This window comes from Macaca fascicularis, chromosome 14, assembly GCF_037993035.2.
Source record: "Macaca fascicularis isolate 582-1 chromosome 14, T2T-MFA8v1.1".
Taxonomy (NCBI): Eukaryota; Metazoa; Chordata; class Mammalia; order Primates; family Cercopithecidae; genus Macaca; species Macaca fascicularis.
This window is the reverse complement of record NC_088388.1, coordinates 116,325,859-116,346,155: the sequence shown is the minus strand read 5'-3', so window position 1 is coordinate 116,346,155 and position 20,297 is coordinate 116,325,859. Positions and strand designations below refer to the sequence as shown.

Below are 20,297 nucleotides of genomic sequence, written 5' to 3'. Positions count from 1 at the left end.
CCAGTTTAGCTAATTGGCTGATTGCATTCACCTGTGCTGGCAAGGATGGACAAGGAAATGACTTCTGACATAGTTTTTTCTTTGGGCCTTTTCCATGGAGTCTGGTAATGCATGTCAAGCCACACACCCTTTTCCGTGCCACTTGTACTTGTGAAGTAGTCCTTATTACCTGGCACCCAGTTGTTTTGAATTCAGGGGCTCATTATACCAGCCCAGTGGGGTTCTGCCTATCAAGCTAGGACCGGCCAGAGCTGGCTGACATCAGTGGGTATAGCCTATGATACAAGGAACCATTGGCCAGGCCAAGAAGAGCCACTTTGGACACTTCAATGCAGGTTGACTCTGGCCAGGTCATCTTTTGCCTAGGACCACATTCTCTGACATTTGCTTTCAGTACCACAGTCTATCTTCAGGCCACAGACCTAGGCTTTTTTCCTCTACCCAAAAAGACCCTTGTCCTGTCACACAAAATGAAAGACAATAGTCTATGTTGCACATCACGTTTCTATAAAGAAGAGCTCCTGTCTTGATGGAACCCCTTGGGGATAGGAATAGAACCCAGGTTTCTTAGCAGCTGCTGTGTGGCAGGCAGTTTACATATGTGGGTTCAGTTTGTCCTCACAGTGCTCCATGAGGCTCAAAGAAGTTAGCTTTAAGGGGTGGAAGACCACACAGCTCACAGCCACAGAAGCAGATCCCAGGCTGGCCTGGCCCCCAAGCCCCTCAAGCTTCTGTCCTCTTCCTCATGAGAGGGCTCCCCTGAACTAGCCCTGAGTGAGGGTTGTGGTATGTGGTGCTCATTGCCATCCTAAGCTGGTGGAAGGGTGAAGGGACCCTGTCTCAGGCCCCAGGTATGGTTGTTACCACACACAGCAGGGCTGAGGGGCCAAGGATCCCTGGGGACCCTGCTATCCCTGGCTGCCCACAGGACTGAACAAAGCTCACTAGAAAGACAGGTTCCCTGAAGTGGGAATGGCATGTATTGGATACACAGGTTGTGCACTGCTCAAAAGTACATAGCCTCAGGGGTGAATGGGGTCTGAAACGTGGTCCCTGCTTCACTGGCCAAGCTGGCACCAGGCAGCATCCAGCCAGAGGCGTGGTGGGGGTGCCTTTGTAATGCACACACAGGCCCTGGACGGGCTAGTGCAGGCCTGCCTGGAGAACAGAACAGAGGTGTGCTGAAGAGCTGTGAAGTCCTCCTACCAAAGAAAGACTCTCCCTCCCAGCCCCACTTACACACACACACAGGCACACACACACACACACACAAACACACACACACACACACAAACACACACACACACACACACACACACACACACACACACACACACACACACACACACACACACACACACTCTGTTCCCCTGCTTCTCTGTGGCTTCAGCAGCAACCTCTCAGGAATAGGATTCCTCCCCAGGAAGGAGGCCTCAGGGCCCGACCCATGGGGGACCCAGGCCCCAGTCCCCTGTCCCCTTACGAGCCTCCCCAACACCCAAGCATCTCAATCCTCCAGTAAAAATGGAGGCATCTGCAATGCAAGGCCCGACTTGTTGATGTAAAATCTTACTCTGTATTCCACCCAGGTTTATACGAGTGAATTATGCAAATCTTTGATGGAAAAATATTCCTCCGCACATCCTTGAGAGTGTAAAACCTTAGTCAATAATTCATACTCGGCTGTCTCTGACTGCAGGCTTTTTCTTCATTATAACTTGCACCTCGTTATTTGTCTTTCGCATTTTATGGTATATCCTAGTGTAATGCCGTGCATTATAAAATTTATCTGCTTCATTATTTGATGAGCTGGGGCTGGGGAATGTGCTGAAAGGCTGGTGCGGGGGCCTGGGGGCCAGGGCTGTCGTCAGCATCAAGTCCCACATGACAAGGCAGCAGAGGAGGTGGCTTGCTGTGTGGTGTGACTTCAGGGAGCCAGAAACCTCCCTTCATCCCCCCCTGCTCCTGTCCCAGACATCTCCTTGCCCACGGACTGGTATCAGATGGCACCACGGCAGCTCTGTGGCTCCCCTCATTTCTTCAAAGGCCTATTTGTCCATAAAAGTCAGATGTCCCTGGAGAGTTTGCTGGGAAGAACTTTGTCTGAGCAGGGCCTTTAAAACTGGGGGAGAGAGAAACCCTGAGAATACCCGGAAGGAAGGAGGACAAAGGGCCAGCTGTCGAAATGGAGCAGAGACACAGCGCAGGGGCGGTGGGGAGACAGGGCGAAGGGGGTGGGCAGGGAACTGGGTTTTGAGGACAGATAAGACAAAGCCCGTTTTTGCACGATTGCCCAAAGCAGGCCAGTGACCAGGATAGGGTGAGCTAGTCTCTGTTGTGACAAGAGGTATTCCCCTGAATGGGGGTGGGGGTGGGGGGTTTCTGATTCTTGCAGCCAATGACAGCCCCTCCCCATTTGTATACTCCAGGATGGTTCCTGGGCACCCCTCCTGAGACAAGAGCCACTGGAAGGCAAATTTTCCCAAAGAAGAAAAGGACGAGGATAGTCTCCAGCAGCACCAAATCACTGACCTTCCTGGGACATGCCCCACCTATGTCTGCCTTGGACCCTTGGCTCAAGCACATTCCCCTGCCTGGGCGCCCTTCCCTCTGTTCTCCCCATTTAAGTCTTGCCGGGTCAGGGGCTGTGCATTTCTCCCAGCATAGGACTCACCACTCTTCACTGAAATTGCTAGTCTTGTCTGTTCTCACCACTAGAGTGAAACTCCCTGAGATCACAGGAGTTTCAAACATGAGATCACACCATGTTTGTCCTATTTACTGTCAGCTCCAGAACCCAAGACAAGACCTGGCACGTAGTAGGTCTTAATAAATCCTTGCTGAATGGATGGACTGTGCTTTCCCTGATGCCCCTCAGTCAAAGTTAATGTCTCCTAACCCTTGGATGACACACTCATCAGATTTTCCTCCAGTTCATGTTGTCCGGTGCAGGTATCTGTCTTCCCCTCCCTCCAGAGGTGAGGACCCTGTCTCATTGTCATGTGTACCCCCCAGCCTGGCACGAGGTCTCATGATGGCATAAGTGCCCCATGTGTGTTCGTTGAGTTGGGTGGAGAAGAAAGGGGACAGGGTTTCGCTGCAGCTGAGACCGTCTTTCCGCTGCCCCTCCCCTCCTGCTGCTGCTGCCACACGTGCTCAGGCCCAGAGGAGGGGCCAGTGATTGACAGGCTTCTTGTCTGGGCAGTAGGGACGGGGGTGGAGGGGGCGGGTTCCTTATGACCAGCCTGGGCCCTGGTTGTTTGCTGGTGATTTTCTCAGTCCTGCTAGCACTGCTTGTGGATGTTTATTGTGGTGGTGTCCAGGGTTTTCCTTTGTATGTTGTTTGAAAGAACAGGAGGGAGATGAACAAGCCTTAGCCATAGAGAAAAAGCAGAGTCTTGGTGTTTTCAAGAAGGCTTCTTAACCTGGGGTCCAGAGGCCGCTAGAAGCTCTGTAGATCTGATTCACGGGGACCCATGAATGTGGGTGGAGAGAAAACCACATTTTTTCACTAACTTCTCACTGAAATTTCGTACTTCCTTCCATTTTGAACATAAGCGACAAAGCGCAGCAAGAGCAGCCCCTGTGACTGTCACCAGCAGAAATCCTCAGATATGCTCCCATCACATCACAGTGATTGCAGATATCTCAAAATATCACTTATACGCAGCACTATTACAGGATCATGGTAATATAAGACAGCAATTATACGAGCTACCACTGGATCTTATTTTGTAAAGAGTAGTAAAGAACACATACTGATATGTGATATACAATATCGAAGGTTTGCTTGTTCGTGTTTTTAATATTTGCATAACCATATTTCAGTATAACTGGTTTCCTTTACAGTTCTATGTATGGCATACCTGTAAAAGCATTCTGAGCCCAGTCCACTACCTCCCCAGAGGAGGAATGTGGGGACCCCTGGTGAAGAGGGAGGCTGTCCCAGTCATGGATGGGTGTGGGAGAAGGGACAGGCCAGTGGAGTTCCCTGTACTCCTTTATTGGAGCCTCTCCTGGGGGAGGGACGGCTGGGGCGGGGGCTTCTGTGCAGGGCACGCATGCCTCCTCCAGGCTGACCTCACAACCCTCACGGGGCCTCCTCCACCTCCGCCCCCCAGTCCCGGCCATGATTACTTCCCACCCCAACACCACCATCGCCATCAAGGGCCATGCGAAGGAGCTGAACTGCACGGCACGGGGTGAGCGACCCATCATCATCCGCTGGGAGAAGGGGGACACGGTCATCGACCCTGACCGTGTCATGCGGTACGCCATCGCCACCAAAGACAATGGTGATGAGGTCGTCTCCACGCTGAAGGTGAGTGCCCCACCCCAGTCCTGGGGGACCCCGACTCTCAGAGAGTGGGGAGCCCACAACTATCACATCTGCATTTGAGAGGCAAATGGGGAGCCTGGGAGCCCCTCCCCACATCCCAAAAATGTACCTCCCCTTTCCCACTTATTTCCCCTCTCCATCCAGGAATCTCTGTCTCAGAACTTCACTGTATCTCCTTTCTGACAACCCCACAGCAATCAAATGTGGTTTCCTCAGTCTCGCCTTCTTTTCTGGAACCCTCGGGGCTCCATTCTCCCTTTTGGGACCCCTCAGCCCCTCCTACTCCCCTGGGACCCCCTCAGCCCCTCCCACTCCCCTAGGACTCCTCAGCCCCTCCCTCCCTCCCTCTGGTGTCCCCTCCCTGTATGAAGCCCTCCATACTTCCATCTTTGGAAGTCCCTGGGAAGAGAAGACCTTTGCAAAACCCCTGTGGGTCCCCCTCCCAGAACAAGAGGGCCTTGCTGATAGCCCTGGAGTGGCCCCTTCAGCTGACCAGCTCTAAAAGACTCTCCCTGTTTCCTTCCTCTCCTTCCCCTGCTGGTGGTCTCCCAGCTCAAGCCCGCTGACCGTGGGGACTCTGTGTTCTTCAGCTGCCATGCCATCAACTCATATGGGGAGGACCGGGGCTTGATCCAACTCACTGTACAAGGTACCTTCACCTGCCCCGCCCTTCCCATCCCACCTCCCCAGGGCCCAGGGGCCCACTGCTAACTCTACCTCAAAGAGCAGGGGCCACAGCCTACACCATGGTGGAGGATGACAGGAAACTGCCTTCTGGGGAAAAGCCTCCCTCCACCTGCCCAGGGTAGGGAAATAAGATCTTTCCAGGGACTTAGACAGCAAAAGTTTGCAATGGCTACAGCCGCTATCGATTCCACTGCCCCTTCTGGGGAGGGGTGGAGGAGTCAGGTTCCTGGGTCCAGGCCCCTGCAGCGGGTGTGGGAAGGGAAAGTCAAGCTGGGAAAGGGAAGGGGAAAAATGCTGTCAGCTAACAGGAATCCCTGCAGAAGAGTCAGCCCTCTCCCAGGCCAAGAACAAGATGGCAGCAAGACAGGAGAACAAGCCAGACCTCCTCAGACTCTGAGCCCAACTGCTGGCCTCCTCCAGCTCCCATCCTGCTCAAACCCTAGGGTGCCAGAGTCCTTGGCAAGACCCAGGAGATGCCAACCCCCAGGGCCAAACAGGAGGCCAAGCTCCCTGCTGCCCTCCTCACTTCCCTCCCTTCCCCTGCCGCACTCCAGAGCCCCCCGACCCCCCAGAGCTGGAGATCCGGGAGGTGAAGGCCCGGAGCATGAACCTGCGCTGGACCCAGCGATTCGACGGGAACAGCATCATCACAGGCTTCGACATCGAATATAAGAACAAATCAGGTAGGTGCTGGACCAGGAGGGTGACAGCATGGCCTGCCATGGCCCCTTGTGCCACGTGCCCTGCCTGTGCCCTCTGGGGGGACAGCCCCTGAGCCTCAGGGCTGCCCATCCAAGCCAGACACACAAGCACCCACCAGTGCACAAGCCGCTGTGGCTTCTGAAGGGAGGGACACTGGCCGGGCTAGGAGTCTAGGTGGAAGATGGAGACCCCCAGTTGATGGGTAGTGATGTCAGCTCCTTTCCAGGACTGTCCCTGGGCCAGGGTTCCCAAGGGTGGTCCGATTTGAAGCCGTGTAAGGGCACTGAACCCAGGGCTGTGGGCTGTCTCTGGCATCAGAAGCATCACGGGTTTGGCCAGGTCATATGGGTGCTCCTGGTCTGGGGTGAAGAGGATGATTGGAGATCAGAGAGCTGGTCCTAAGAATGGTCCCCACAAGTGGGTCATGGGGGGACAGGAGACCCTGGAAAAGCTTGGACCTAAATTTCCTCTAAGAGCCCTTCCTAGCTGGGCGCAGTGGCTCACGCCTGTAATCCCAGCACTTTGGGAGGCTGACACAAGTGGATCACCTGAGGTCAGGAGTTCGAGACCAGTCTGGTCAACATGGTGAAACTCCATCTCTACTAAAAATATAAAAATTAGCCAGGCGTGGTGGCACGCCCCTGTAATCCCAGCTACTCAGAAGGCTGAGGCAGGAGAATTGCTTGAACCCGGGAGGCGGAGGCTGCAGTGAACTGAGATCGTGCCATTGCACTCCAGCCTAGGCAACAGAGGGAGAGTCTATCTCGAAAAAATAAAAATAAAAAAAATAGCCCTTCCCAGAGCCCTCCTCTCAGACCCCAGCTGGCTGCTGTGCAGCTGCCCCGCCACTGTGAGGCACTGTGGGGCACCATGAGCATCCTGCATCTGGGGACACTGTCATAGGTCCCATGGTCAGGTGGCAGGAATGGCAAGGAGGGGCCTCAGTGGGGAACAGAGTGCACCTGAGTGGCTTCACAGCAGGGTGAGAAGAAAGCAGGTGTCTCACTCTGGATCCTTTGTACCTTTTGAATTTGATACCATAAGCCTGTATTCACTCCTCAAAATAATTACAAATTAAATTAATTACAAATAAAGCATAGAAAAGAGTAGAGTCTAGATGACTCAATCTTCCTCAGTCTCCTTCCCCCACCAGCTCAACTCCTCTTGTGGGTCCTTGCTTAGATGGAAGGTTTCGTTTTCTCCTGAAGCTTCCAGACCCTTCTTCTCCCACTTAGCATGTCAGTGGCCATTGGCTGGCCGGCTGTCCTCTCCTCTCAATTGGCCAAGTCCTGTTCCCTTTGCATTTCCAGCACCCGGCGCAGGGCCCGGCCACATGGTAGATGCTCAGCAAGCGTTGGCGAGTGAGTTGAAGTGGGACATGTGAAAGCGAATCTCTGAGCTGCATTCACCACTTGAGAAGCCACTGTGTCCGGGACCCTGGGCCAGTCATCTTTGATACATATGTCTACAGAGACAAACCCTATTCTCAGACGCTTCTGGTCTAGTTGCTGTCAGCCACCCAGGAGTTCAACCTGAGTGCAGGAGGGCCGCAGATCTAAGGAGGGGCTTGAGCCAAGAGGGGTTGTCTAGGAAGGCATCTGTCTGGTCCCCTGTAGATGCTGCACTGAGATGGGTCTTGGGTACTAAAAGGCAACAGGCCAAGATTTTGAGAAAGTGAAGGACAGAGACCAAGTGAGGGTGCAATGTACACCAGGAAGTGGCCTATGATCTAGCACAGGGCTCATAGATGCAATTCATGGGCAATAAATCTACAAAGGTGCTTTGGGGCCAGGTTGGGAGGGAAGCATCTGGGTTGAGCTTTCACTTTGCTGGGGAAGGTCGTTGAGAGCCACTAACAATGTCTGAGCTCCTGGGGGAGACTTGAGCAAACATAGTGCCTTAGAAGAATGAATGTGAGTGGAAGAAATTGATATCCAGGAGAAAAGAAAGGAGGCCATTGCAGCCCTGCAGCTGGGGAAATGTGATCAGGCAAAGGGACAGAAGGGCTGACTGTGTCCATGTCACATCTCAGGGCTCCCTGAGATTGGGCACAGGCCACCCAGGAGTAAACAGGAAGGGCTGGGTCCAGAGGGTGACATCCCACATGGCATTGCACACCGCCTCCCTGCCGGCACACATCTGGAATGGGAGGTAGATGCCTGGGCTGTCGCTCGCGCCCCTCCCCCTGTTCCTTCCCCCCAGGCTGCCCTGATGCCCGTTGCCCCTCCAGTGACCAGTCTCTAATGTGTGGGAGCCTCTCCTGGGGCACCACTCAGCAGGGGCGACGTGGAGAACATCACACATCTGGAGAGCAAGGCAGAAGGCAAGGTGGAAAGGGAAGATGCTATTCTTAGAGCACATCCATGTCTTCCCCTTCTGGCTCCCTGCAGGATGAGGAATTGCGGTAGACCACCCCAGCTAGGAATGCCAGGATGGGTGGGGAGGGTAGAGAGAGGGATGATGAAAGCTCAACTTCAGTCTCTGCCTCCCACAAGGGCTTTGCACTCTTAAAGAACTAAGTCACAGGACCCAGGGCACTGAGAAGGCAGCCGGTCCTTTCCATACCTTTGGGTGGGATGGCTCCAGCACAGCCCACCCAGACAGGCATCTGTCACATCCTGGCATTTAGGAACAGGAGTGCCATGAAAACTGCAGTGTGCTATCATTGGAGGCAGGCAGAGACCCTGGGCACGGCACAGCTTCCCCATCTGTGAAGTGGGGGCGGTGATGCCTACCTCATGGGATTGTTTAGAGGATTAGAGAGAACGCATCTGTGATAGCGCAGGGCTAGAGCAAACTTTTAATAAATGTAAGTTCCTCTGTCTCTTCTAACTCAAATACCTCGTGCAGCAATTTATAGTCCTGTGGGACTTGCAGTCTAAAATATATGTGTCTGTCAGTCAGCCACATGTACTGAGTGCCAATATTTTTTTGCAGAATCATGCACCAGCCATGTGGTAGAGAAAGAAAAAGAAATAGGAGACAGAATGTTGCCCTTGGAGCTTACAATGCAGTTGGAGTGAGAATATACACATACACACATACACATACACACACACACACACACACACACACACACACACACACACACACTTTCAGAACCATTACAAAGCACTATCCAATCAAGTGTAATATGCCACAAACTGTATTAGGTGAGAACTGGAAAAGGTATCCAAGGGAACAGAGGATGACTCAAAGAAAGGAGGGGGTGTGCACACGCATGTGTGTGTGTGTGTGTGTGTGTCTAAGGACAGCTTCCTGCACCTGTGGACTAGTGGAACAAGAACCATTGACAAAGCTGAAGACTTGGGCAGACCAAGTGTCAGAGCTGCATGATCTTTAGTGAGCACTTGACATCTTGGGGCATCTCCTTATGTATAAAATGGAGACAGTAACATTTCATTCTCAGCGTGGCCGTGAGGATTTGGGGAGGGTGATGACGTACATGGAGGTGCCTAGCACCCAGCCTGGCACATGGTAACCTCCCACAGGTCCCTGTCCTTTGTCTCTGCTTCCCCTCTCCCCTTCCCCCTGCCCCAGGCCACACCCATCCTGGGTCCTGACCATCGGCTCCCGACCTTCTTTGCCCCAACTGTGCCTTTGCCAGGATTCCTGCCATATTGCTCATCATGCTAATTTTCCAAGAGAAATTACCGAGTCTGCCCTTTCTAAGCCATCCCACTCATGCTGACTTCTCCTGGCCCCAGGCAGCAGAGTAATAATACATGAATGCCAAATGATAAATAGCACCATCCACACAAATCTATCAGATGGCGCTGTGCAGATTTAAAAATGCAGACACCACATTTCACCCCTGTTCACCAAGCACAGAGCAAGGATGGGTTCTTTGAGGATGGCCCTCCCCTACACCAGCCTCATAGCACAAGCTGGTGTAGGGGCTGTGCCGGCCACCGTGGGATGAGCTGGCCTGGTGTGGCATGGTGTTCTGTGGGAGCTGGAGTGTGGCTGTCAGAGGGACTGGTGTTGGGATGTCGTGAGCTGTCGTTGTGACACAAGAAGCCTCTTCTCCATGCTGTGAAGAGATTGTCATAGGGGTCTCAAAGGCGTGATCCAAGGAGAAAATTAGAGATGCAGAATGGATGTGCTTCCTGAGCCCAGGCAGCTAAACGCTCCAGATGTGGCTTTTCTCCAAGCTGCGTCCCCTCTACAGTGAATGTATCTCCTGAAAAACCAAAGATTCCCAGTCCCCTCTCAGCAAGCAGCCCACAGAGCAGAAGGCACTGACATCTCCCCAGCCGCCTCCTTATTTTAAGAAGAATATTTTGCATCATAAACCCTTTGATGAAGAAAGGGAGAGAAAGCCCTTAATGAAATATGTTAATCTGGGTAAGCCAGGCTCATATGAAAGGGAATATTAAAAGAGACAACATTCACCAAAGCCAGCTCAGTACTCCAAGAACTGAAAAGGAAAAGGAAGAAAATAGGGCCCCTGGTCTCAGCTATTCAGGGTCAGGGAGACGACAGTGATCAAGTTTAGCAGATCAGCCAGAGACCTCCAGATCTGACTCCGGTGCATTAGCCTGGAAAGGTTGTGGAGAGGGAGCTATTTTGTGCTAACACCAAAGATGGTTTGGGAACACAAGGTCAAATCCACCTGCAAACTATGGGCGGCAAAAGCAGAAAAAAAAGGAGTTGTTCTCCGGGACACTCCCCCGCCCAACCTTCCTGTGATTTGCAGCTGAGCAAGGCAAGGAGGGGATTGGCAAAGAGTACACTGTGGCCACAGAGTGCAGAGGAACTCCAAGTCCCAAATAAAGGGGAAAAACAGTGGCTCTGGTTTAAACTCAACAGCACATTTTAAGGGCCCAACACATGTGAAATTGGGGAGAGGACCAAAGTTTTAGACATGGCTCCTGACTGCAGGGAGCTTAGCATCTCCTTGGGCAGTTACCACCAAACAGTGAACCCTTGAAAGAAGATACTGTGGACTGAGGAGGGGCTCTAAATGCTGGAAGGGTTCAGAGGAGAAGAACAGAAAAAGATAAGGCTTGGGAGGTGAGCAGGAGCCAGATGTTGCAGGGCCTTGGTCAGGTTGTGAGATTTTACCTTTATCCTGAGAACAAGGAACAACTATTGAAGAATTTTATATAAGGGAATAGCAGTATCAGACTTGTGTTTTGAGAAGGCCACTCGCAGGGCCAAGATGGAATGCTCGTCTGTAAGAGGAGCTCGATTGTATTTGTAGAGTGGATGATGGCTGCAGTGTGGAGAACAGATGAAAGAAACAGGGTGCGCTGAGCACATGGAGGGCTAGGGAACAGGCCATTTCCCTGGTCTAAGGAGGGATGATGGTGGCTGAGCCTGAGGTAGCAATGGAGAGGGAGGGAAGTGGGGGGATTCAAGAACGACACAGAACACAAAAGTTATCCCACTTGATAGGGAGAGAGAGAGAAGGAAGAGTGAAGAAATTAATAATGGTGGTGCCATTCGAGATGGAATCCAGGAAGTTGCTGGGTAAACAGGGTGTATGGTCAAGAGTTCTGTCTTGGACAGGTTGAGTTTGAGGTATCTATGAAACATCCAAGATAAGCCGTCAACTAAAAAGCTGGCTATAAGGTCTGGAGTCTGAAGGAGAGGCCCAGGCTGGATATTAATCTGGTAGGTATCTGTGCAGAGATGAAAATCGAATGCATGGTTGGCAAAAGTGCATGGCAAGAGAGAAGGAAGCCTCGGGTGGAGTCTTGAAGAACTCAAACCATTCCTGGTAGGGTAGAGGAGGATGCATCTGCACAGAGACAGAGAGAAACTGGCCCCAGAGATAAGCAAAAGGCCAGAGAGCGTTTTATTAGGAAGCCAAGGGGAGAGTGTTTCCTGAAGGAAGAGAGGTCCAAGTGTTGAACACACCCAAGAAACCAGGTGGGAAATTGGGTTTGGTGCCGCGAGGGTCACCTGTGCTGTGGAGATGGAGCACTGATGCCGCAGGAGGATGTGAGGAGTAAATGGTGAGCATTTAAATTGCCCGATGCTGCACCTGGCACACCACAGGTGCTCGGTAAATATTAGCGCCTCTTCTCCAGACACACCGCCCCAGTATCCTCCCTCTGCCTGCACTCATCAAAAATGAATGCACTGACTTGTGCTCCCTCTCCCTCTCCTACAAACATGGGCACATCAGATGTGACTTACGAGCTGGTGCCAGCTCCCAGGATGCCACAGAGAGAAGGGAGCACCTGCCTCCACATGACTAGCCTGTTCTGTCCCAAACCCACAGGCCAGTGCCCACAGCAGGTAGGAGCCTGCATATTTGCAATTCCAGCTTAACCTGCCAGACACAAAATGACCCTCCTGTAGTTAGGGTGTTTTAAAATACAACGAGTTTTTGAGCAGCAACTGCCTGCCATTTTGTTTCTTTGGCTCATGAAACCAAAGAATTAAATGCAAAACTACAGATGGGGAGCTGGGCCAGTGCCCTTCACAGATGCTAAGCCTGAGCAGCTATAAGTGGTGTTATGCAAACCATCAAGATCTCAACTAACCAGAAATTGGGGGCCTGGGACAGTGTCTTCTAGTGAACTAGTTCTCCTGATTTATCAGGCATTAGATTTTTTGTTTTGTTTTGTTTTGTTGTTGTTTTTCATTTTTGAGATGGAGTCTTGCTCTGTTGCCCAGGGTAGAGTATAGTGGCATGATCTCGGCTCACTGCAACCTCCGCCTCCCGGATTCAAGCAATTCTCCTGTCTCAGCCTCCTGAGTAGCTGGGACTACAGACACCCACCACCATGCCCAGCTAATTTTTGTATTTTTAGGAGAGACAGGGTTTCACCATATTGTCCCAGCTGGTCTCAAACTCCTGACCTCAAATGATCCACCCGCCTCGGCCTCCCAAAGTGCTGGGATTACAGGCATCTGCCACTGCGCCTGGCCTATCAGGCATTAGTTTTAACCAAAAAAAACTTTTTTTAGTCTTTCTAGAATGTGCTAGCCTCCTTTCCTGATTTAGAATTTAAACTGTGGTGAATACAACTTAATCTTTTCTATGGAGAATTTTTCATGATACTCTTCTGTGGATTTAAAGGCATAGAAAATTAGACGGAATAGTGACATCTGGACTTGCCCTGGGAACATTTTCAGCCCTGCTATCAGCTTGTTTCCTTGTGCTTTGCCTTTTTTTCTTTTCAAAGTAAGGTGCAAAAACAGTTATTTGGTTAAGAATCCCGGGTGTGGAAGGTCCTAGCTGAGGCATTTTTAATTGCAACCCCTTCCATTTCCTCTGGAGACCCCTAATAGGTGCGCAGCAAACATATATTGAACAAATGACTGGATTCCTCTAGAGTTGCAGGGTGTTCATCGTCACAGTATCGGTCTAGGCACTGTTTAGTCACACCTGAATGGCATTTATCTGGTATTTTCTACCCCCTACAATTTTGCTAAACATCAGCCCTGAGATAAACTATCAGTCTCCCTGGATAAATCATGAACATGTTCATCTCTTTGGTGGCCCCTAACCCTAATGACTCAGAAACCATCCCCCTGTTGATGAAGGAAAGAGGGTAGGGTTTGGGCTGGGGACTCTGGTACTTGGCCTGTCCCCCTCAACCCCGACGTATAACACTCAAGTTCATCACCTCACAAGTGCACAAGGAAAAGAAATACAGAAGCACACACAAAAGGAGGAGAAAGGGAGAGGAGACTTAGCCTCCTGCTTCACATGGAGGCCACTGGGTAAATGGGGGGTGTCACCATTAGACCAGGTCACCGATGTGAGGAGAGACCCAGGAAGAAGGGCACTGGTCAGTCAGACCCTCAGGGATAGCAAGCAGATGGTGATCTTGGCAGGGACCTTGGGGAACGTCTCGTCTGACCTCTGCCTGAAGTTTGAGCTTACAGGCTGGCCAGTGGCAGAGGAGAGTCAGGCTTCTCCCAAGCTGGAGCTGCATGGGACAGACCCCTTGCACCCTCTGTGAAGTTGTTCAGGCCTGTGCCCTCTCTGCAGTCTGTGTGAGCTGGACCCCTCGGAGCATCCAACTTAAGATTGGGCTGTGCTGGAACTTCAGGCTGGGAAAGGGTCCTGGAGTCTGCCTGGCTGTGCTCTGACATAGGTGCCTTCTCTCCAGATTCCTGGGACTTCAAGCAGTCCACACGCAACATCTCCCCCACCATCAACCAGGCCAACATCGTGGACTTGCACCCAGCATCCGTGTACAGCATCCGCATGTACTCCTTCAACAAGATTGGCCGCAGTGAACCGAGCAAGGAACTCACCATCAGCACCGAGGAGGCCGGTGAGCACCTCACCCAGCCTGCCCTGCCCGTGGCCTCAGGGATCAGGGACACCAGGGGCCTACAGCGATCCTGTTAATTGGCAATGAGCTTGCAGTTAGAGAGGGTGGGGTGGGGAAAAGCATCCTAACAGATGTTTGTGTCCACCTCTGAATCATCGGAGGCTCTTCTGTTTGACCCTTTTCCAGGCTAGGTTCTAAATGCTGGGTTTGGGGGAGCTATCTGTGGTTCTGCCCCACTCCCCTGGCCCCAGCATCTGGAAAGATCTATCTACAAAAGATGGGGTACTAGGGCCTGGATCATTTTCTATGACCCTCATCATAGAGTTCTCTTGAAAGTTTAAACAAGATTTCTCTTGCTATGTTTTCTTTTATTATCATATAATACAAAATAATGCAGAGAAGGCCGGGGAGCTGTGGCTTATGCCTGTAATTCCACCACTTTGGGAGGCCAAGGTGGTTGGATCATCTGAGGTCAGGAGTATGAGACCAGCCTGGCCAACTTGGCAAAACCCTGTCTCGACTAAAAATACAAAAATTAGCCAGGCGTGGTGGCGCATGCCTGTAGTTCCAGCTACTCAGGAGGCTGAGGCAGGAGACTCGCTTGAACCTGGGAGGCAGAGGTTGCAGTGAGCCAAGATCACACCACTGCACTCCAGCCTGGGCAACAGAGCAAGACTCCATCTCAAAAAAAAATGCAGAAAAATACACATAACATATATGTGCAGTTTTATAAACAAGCATAAGGTAAACAATGAGTAATTAGTATAACCAACGCTCATTATCAATTAGCCAGCATGCCGGAAGTCCCCCATGTACCCCTTTCTGGTCATAACACCACCCCTCCCCTTGAAGTAATCAGTATCCTGACTTTTATGATACTAATTTTCATGCTTTTCTTTTTTGTACTGTTACCACAGTGTATATGCAATAAAATGTATAATTTAGTTTTCCCTATTTTCCAGTAGAATGTATTCATGACATCATACTTCATATATTCTTCTGTATCTTGCTTGTTTTGATCAATATTACTTTTGCAAGCTTCATTCATATCATTAGCATAGCTATGCTTTTTCAGTGCTGTATAGTATTCCATTATATGACTATACCACAGTGGGTTTGTCCATTCTACTGTAGATGGACATTTAGGTTGTTTGTAGCTTGGAGCTATTACAAAAATGCTGCTATAAGCATTCTTGTATGCTAGTGTACCGGTTCATGAGTTTCTCTAGGGGATATAAACAGTTGTAGAATTACAGAGTCATCAAACAGGGAAATACTTCTACCCTTAACAAAAAATGCTAGAATGTTTTCTAAAGTGTTATACCAATTTTCTCTCCCATGATCAGAGGATAAGAGTTCCTGCCACTAGACATTCTTGTATGAAGTAGACACTTCATACTCTTCAACTTTTAAAAACTTTTGCCATCCTACTGCATGTACAGTAGTATCTTATTATCATTGTTTGCTATATTTTCAGCAAATTATGGAGAATGAAGAGGAAATTGAAACCCTAGATACTTTCAGGGGAACTCAAACAAAAGTTCTCTGCTATCTGCATCTGCGCTTAGTCTTCTCCCCAGGAGCCCTCCTGCTCAGGAGAATGGGTGTGGGAACATAAAACCCCTTCCTCTTCCAGGTCTTGACTTGTAATGTTTCTCCTCCCCCCTACCCTGCTCAGCTCCTGATGGGCCCCCCATGGACGTTACCTTGCAGCCAGTGACTTCACAGAGCATCCAGGTGACCTGGAAGGTAAGTGTGTCTAAGGGATCTCCCCTGGAATGCCCCCTTGCCTCCTCTCTCCTCAATCCAGGACGGAAGCTCCCAGCAGGCTTGCTAGTCTCCAGTCTTATATGATGCTCAGGCCTGTTTTGTCACTAAACCTAGTGAGATTTGAGGGGTAGGAGGAGAGGGAGGCAAAGGGCAGGTCACCCCGGCCCAATAACCCCCACTTCCCTCTCCTCCCTGGTTCTGTGATGGGAGTCTCTGCCTGGGGTGGAATGAAAAACTTGCAGTGCCAAGGAGGGAAGATGGTTCCTCAGCCGTGCTGGCCCATCCTCCAAACCCCACATGTTGTAATAAGGTTGGAAGTAGATTTGATTCTATGCCAAGTTCCTCCTCTCTAACATCAGGATGAAAGTAACTGCCCTCCCTACCTCTGAGGGTGGGGGAACTGTGGAGAAAAGAGACCAGTATGTGCTATGTGCTACAGCCGTTTCTAAGGGCAAAGACCTGTGAAATATAGAGGGGGTGACTGAAGCATCTGTCACTTAAAGAAAATCTTAGGGGAGATTCCACAGCTGGGCAGGGAAACAGAACAGAATGACCTTGCGCAGGACTCAGAAATGCTTCCCTGAGCAGCTTCTGGCCCTACCACCAAACCCCTCCAGGGGCACAGAAGGGCTGGCAATCCAGGGACTTCCTGTCTCACTACATCCTCCAGTCTCCAAGTGCTTTCTCTTTACCAACTTATCTGACCCTCTCCTCATTCTTGGGGAGCAGCGAGAGAAGGCACTTTTATCCCCTTCCACCAGAGGACGCCATGGAGACAAGACGTGAGATGGTCTGCCTAGCAGAGACAGAGCTGGGACTGCAACACAGTGTCTGCAGCCCCAGTCAGCCTTCCCTCCACAGCCACTGCACAGGGCTGTGGATCATAGAGCATTCTCAGGGCTGTCTGTGTTCTTCCTGGAGCTTTCCCATCTTAACAGTGGGGCTCGGGGGCTGCCTGTCTTCATCAGGGACCAGTTATCCGTGGTGACTTTCTGACTCTTCTCCTTATAGGAAAAGCCCAGGTGCTTGAGTCCTTCTTCTGGGCTCTTTAGAAAGGTAGACTTGAGAATGAGAGGGATTCAGAAGGACCTGGTGATATTTTTCCTAAGACCATGTGCACACACACTCACACTCACACACATAGCAGCAGCCCAGTTCCTTCCCTCCCAGAGGCATGACCAAGAAGAAAGTGAGGTAGGGCTGGGCGGTTGGTCCTTCCTGGAGGCAGCCCACCTAGTGGATACCTGGAGCCAGGGTTCCTCTCCAGATTCAGATCTGGGTTCCAGGGCTCTCCTCAGAAATTGGGGTGAGGCCTGGCATCCAATCCCAAACTCTTGGCTGTGTCCTGGCTGTGGACCTGTATCCTAGAAATACTCCAAGGCAGCCAGGAGGTGGGGGCAGGGATGAATAAATATGTAAAATACTGAAACGTCGGGCTACAAAGCTCTGACCCACAGGTCGATAAAAATTTGGAATCAGATTTATTTCTCCAAAGTCTCATAATGAAAAATAAAATTGATTAGAAAGTTAGAACTTCAGAATGAACCAGATGGTCAATAAATTTTGGACTGACTTCTCAGGGGATTTTTTTTTTAACATTGAGAAACAGATTAATGAAAAATAAAGATTCACTTGAAGATAAGTCACTTCATTTTAAGGCCCTTTCCACGAGATGGATCGCCCTTGCTTTATGACATAAATTTGCAATCAGCCCTATTGATTTCTTAATGCCAGAGAAATATTGTTAAGATTGATTTAAATCCTGACTGTGGCTCTTTGGAGAGGCGGGGGACAGAGAAAGAGAGAAGAGATGGAGAAGGAGAGAAAAAAAGAGAGAGGAAGGAGGGAGGAAGGATCTGTGAAGATTTGTATAAATATGTGAATCTATCTGGATGGATGGATTGGGGTGCGCCTGCATGCCTGTCTGAGGCCTGTCAGTATATGCTGATGTGGCCACGTATGCAGGTATATATCATGGTATACATAGCTCTGGGCATGTAGGCAATCTGTGGCATAGTATAATGATGTTCAATGTGTGTCAGTATAGATATACCTACATGAAATGTGAGAATGGGTGTCGATGTGAAGATACATTTATATCCATAAAGGGTGTCTGTGTGTGTGTGTGTGCACGTGTGCATAGACATACATGTGTAGATACAAGACCCAAATGTAAAAATGTGTCCACTTGCAGACCAGCAAGCAGGACTGTCCAAGTGCAGAGAGAAATATTGAAGCAGCAACAAAGAATCAAGTCAATTAAACACACACACACAGACACACACCTATTTAGTGAGTTCAAAACAATTATGTTAAATTTAAAACTTCATTTTGTTGAGTTAACAGTGAGCTTTAAAATGCAGTTCATTTAAAACATTCATTGACTAGAAAAAAAAAAACAGTAGGGCTGTTTTACTAACTTAATTGTTTTTGATCTCACTATTTTTTAGTACAATAAAAGGTGGGCTTTTAAATTAACTTCATTGTCTTTAAAACCCTGATTCAAGCTGTTTTTAAATGCACTTGGGGTGAATGTTCTGTCTCAATTTATAGATGGGCAGGCCCGGTCATTAAAGGAGCCAATTTCTATTCGTGGATCTCAATGTATCTGGTCGGGAGTGGGGGTGTGGACTAAGATGTTTGCTTTGATGGGTCTGGATACATGCTCCTGGTTCTGGGTGTGAATGGATATATTGAGGTGTGTGTGTGCGTGCGCACCTGGTTGGGTGTGTATCAGGGTTCGAGCCTGGGGTGAGAGTGTTTTCCAGCCCCAGACTGATGCCAGTGGAGTTTCTCCATTCTCCTGGCTGACTGGGCTCAGTCTTCATTCCCACCAGCCCCCTTCTAACCTCCAAGTCCTTGCCATCTGTGTGCCTCCATCCAGGGTTCATTCGGGGCCTCAGCCTTCACCATTCCCCAGTCCCTGACCATGGTGTCTGAGGCAATGCAGTCTTAGTGTTCCCACAGGGGCTGCACCCAGGTGAAAGTCAGGGATCTTTTTTCCTTTAGTTTTAATGAAATACATATAACTTAAATTTATCATTTGAACCATGTTTAAGTGTGCAGTTCAATGCACGTTCACAATGTTGTACAACCATCACCACTAGCACTTCCAGAACTTTTTCATCCTCTCCAACTGAAATTCTGTACCCACGAAACATGAGCTCCCCATGAAAGCTCTATTCCACCCCCGTTTTGTTGAGACAGAGTCTCGCTCTGTCAATCTTGGCTCACTGCAACCTCCGCTTCCCCGGTTCAAGCGATTCTCCTGCCTCAGCCTCCTGAGTAGCTGGAACTACAGGCATGTGCTCCCAAACCCAGCTAATTGTTTGTATTTTTAGTAGAGATGGGGTTTCACCGTGTTGGCCAGACTGGTCTCCAACTTCTGACCTCAGTTGATCCACCCACCTCAGCCTCCCAAAGTGCTGGGATTACAGGCGTGAGCCACCGCTCCCAGCCTATTTCCTTCTCTCTGATTTTGACTATTCTAAGTACCTCCTAAGTGGAATCGGACAGTAGTTTTTGTCCTTTTGGGTCTGGCCTATTTCTTTTAGTGCAGTGTCTTCGGGTTCATCCGTGTTGTGACAGATGGTAGTGCTCTCTCCCTTTCATGGCTGCGTACTACCCCATTGTATTGCAATATTGTATTCTGCGTCTCCACTCATCTCCTGGTGAACGCTTCAGTTACTTCCACCTTCTGGCTATTCTGGATAATGCTGCGTTGAACATGAGTGTACAAGTATCTCTCTGAATCCCTGTTTTCAATTATTTGGGGCATAAACCCTAGGAAAGGAATTGCTGGGTGGTATGGTAATTCTATGTTTAACTTCTTGAGGAACTGCCAAACTCTTTTCCACGGTAGCTGCGCCTCTTTCCATTCCCACCAGGAATGTACAGGGTTCCCATTTCTCCATCCTCACTACCACTTATTCTCCATTATTGTTGTAAGAGCCATCCTAATGGATGTCAAGTGGTATCTCGGGACTCTTTCTTTTTAATCAAACTAATTGCTCACCTCCTTCTCCATCTGATTACTTTTTGTCTGCTGTTCTATTTTCCCCAGGCCCCTGAACCCATGCCAAATGATATTCCTATTCATTCATTCATTCGTTCATTCGTTCAGTATGTATTGAGGGCCCATCGTATGCTAGGCACCATTCTAGACACGGAGAGTGCAATAGTAACAAAGCAGGTAACACTCCTCGTCCTCACGGTGCTTCCGTTCTAATGCGGGCAGACAGGCAGATTTCACTAATGCATAAGTGGAATTTATAGACTGTCAGATGATGCTATGTGCTGTGGAGGAAAATAAACCAGGAAGAAAAATAAGGAGTGCCAGAGAGAGGCAGGGAGCTGTCTTACATAAGGAGCTAAGGAAGGCCTCATTCAGAAGAGGCATTTCAGCAAGGACGCGGCAGAGGAGAGAAGTGTTTCCCCTGAGATGGGGATGTGGCCAAAGAGGCCAGAGTGCTGGGGCGCAGGAAGCGAGGGGCACAGGAGGGGATCTGAGAGGTAATGGGAAGTCACAGGTCACACAGAGCGGTGCAGCCATTGTA

General features: G+C 50.0%; 1 protein-coding gene across 4 annotated transcripts in view; it reads left to right on the top strand.

Annotated features, from left to right (window-relative positions):
• Positions 1–20,297, top strand: part of DSCAML1 (DS cell adhesion molecule like 1) — a 365,882-nt gene that overhangs the window by 307,310 nt on the left and 38,275 nt on the right. For all 4 annotated transcript variants that reach the window (XM_065529022.1, XM_065529021.1, XM_005579765.4 and 1 more), the window contains 5 exons: positions 4,122–4,321; positions 4,892–4,988; positions 5,581–5,709; positions 13,804–13,971; positions 15,650–15,720. In XM_065529022.1, coding sequence (XP_065385094.1) covers positions 4,122–4,321; positions 4,892–4,988; positions 5,581–5,709; positions 13,804–13,971; positions 15,650–15,720 — 665 coding nt within the window. The remainder of the gene's footprint in view (positions 1–4,121; positions 4,322–4,891; positions 4,989–5,580; positions 5,710–13,803; positions 13,972–15,649; positions 15,721–20,297) is intronic.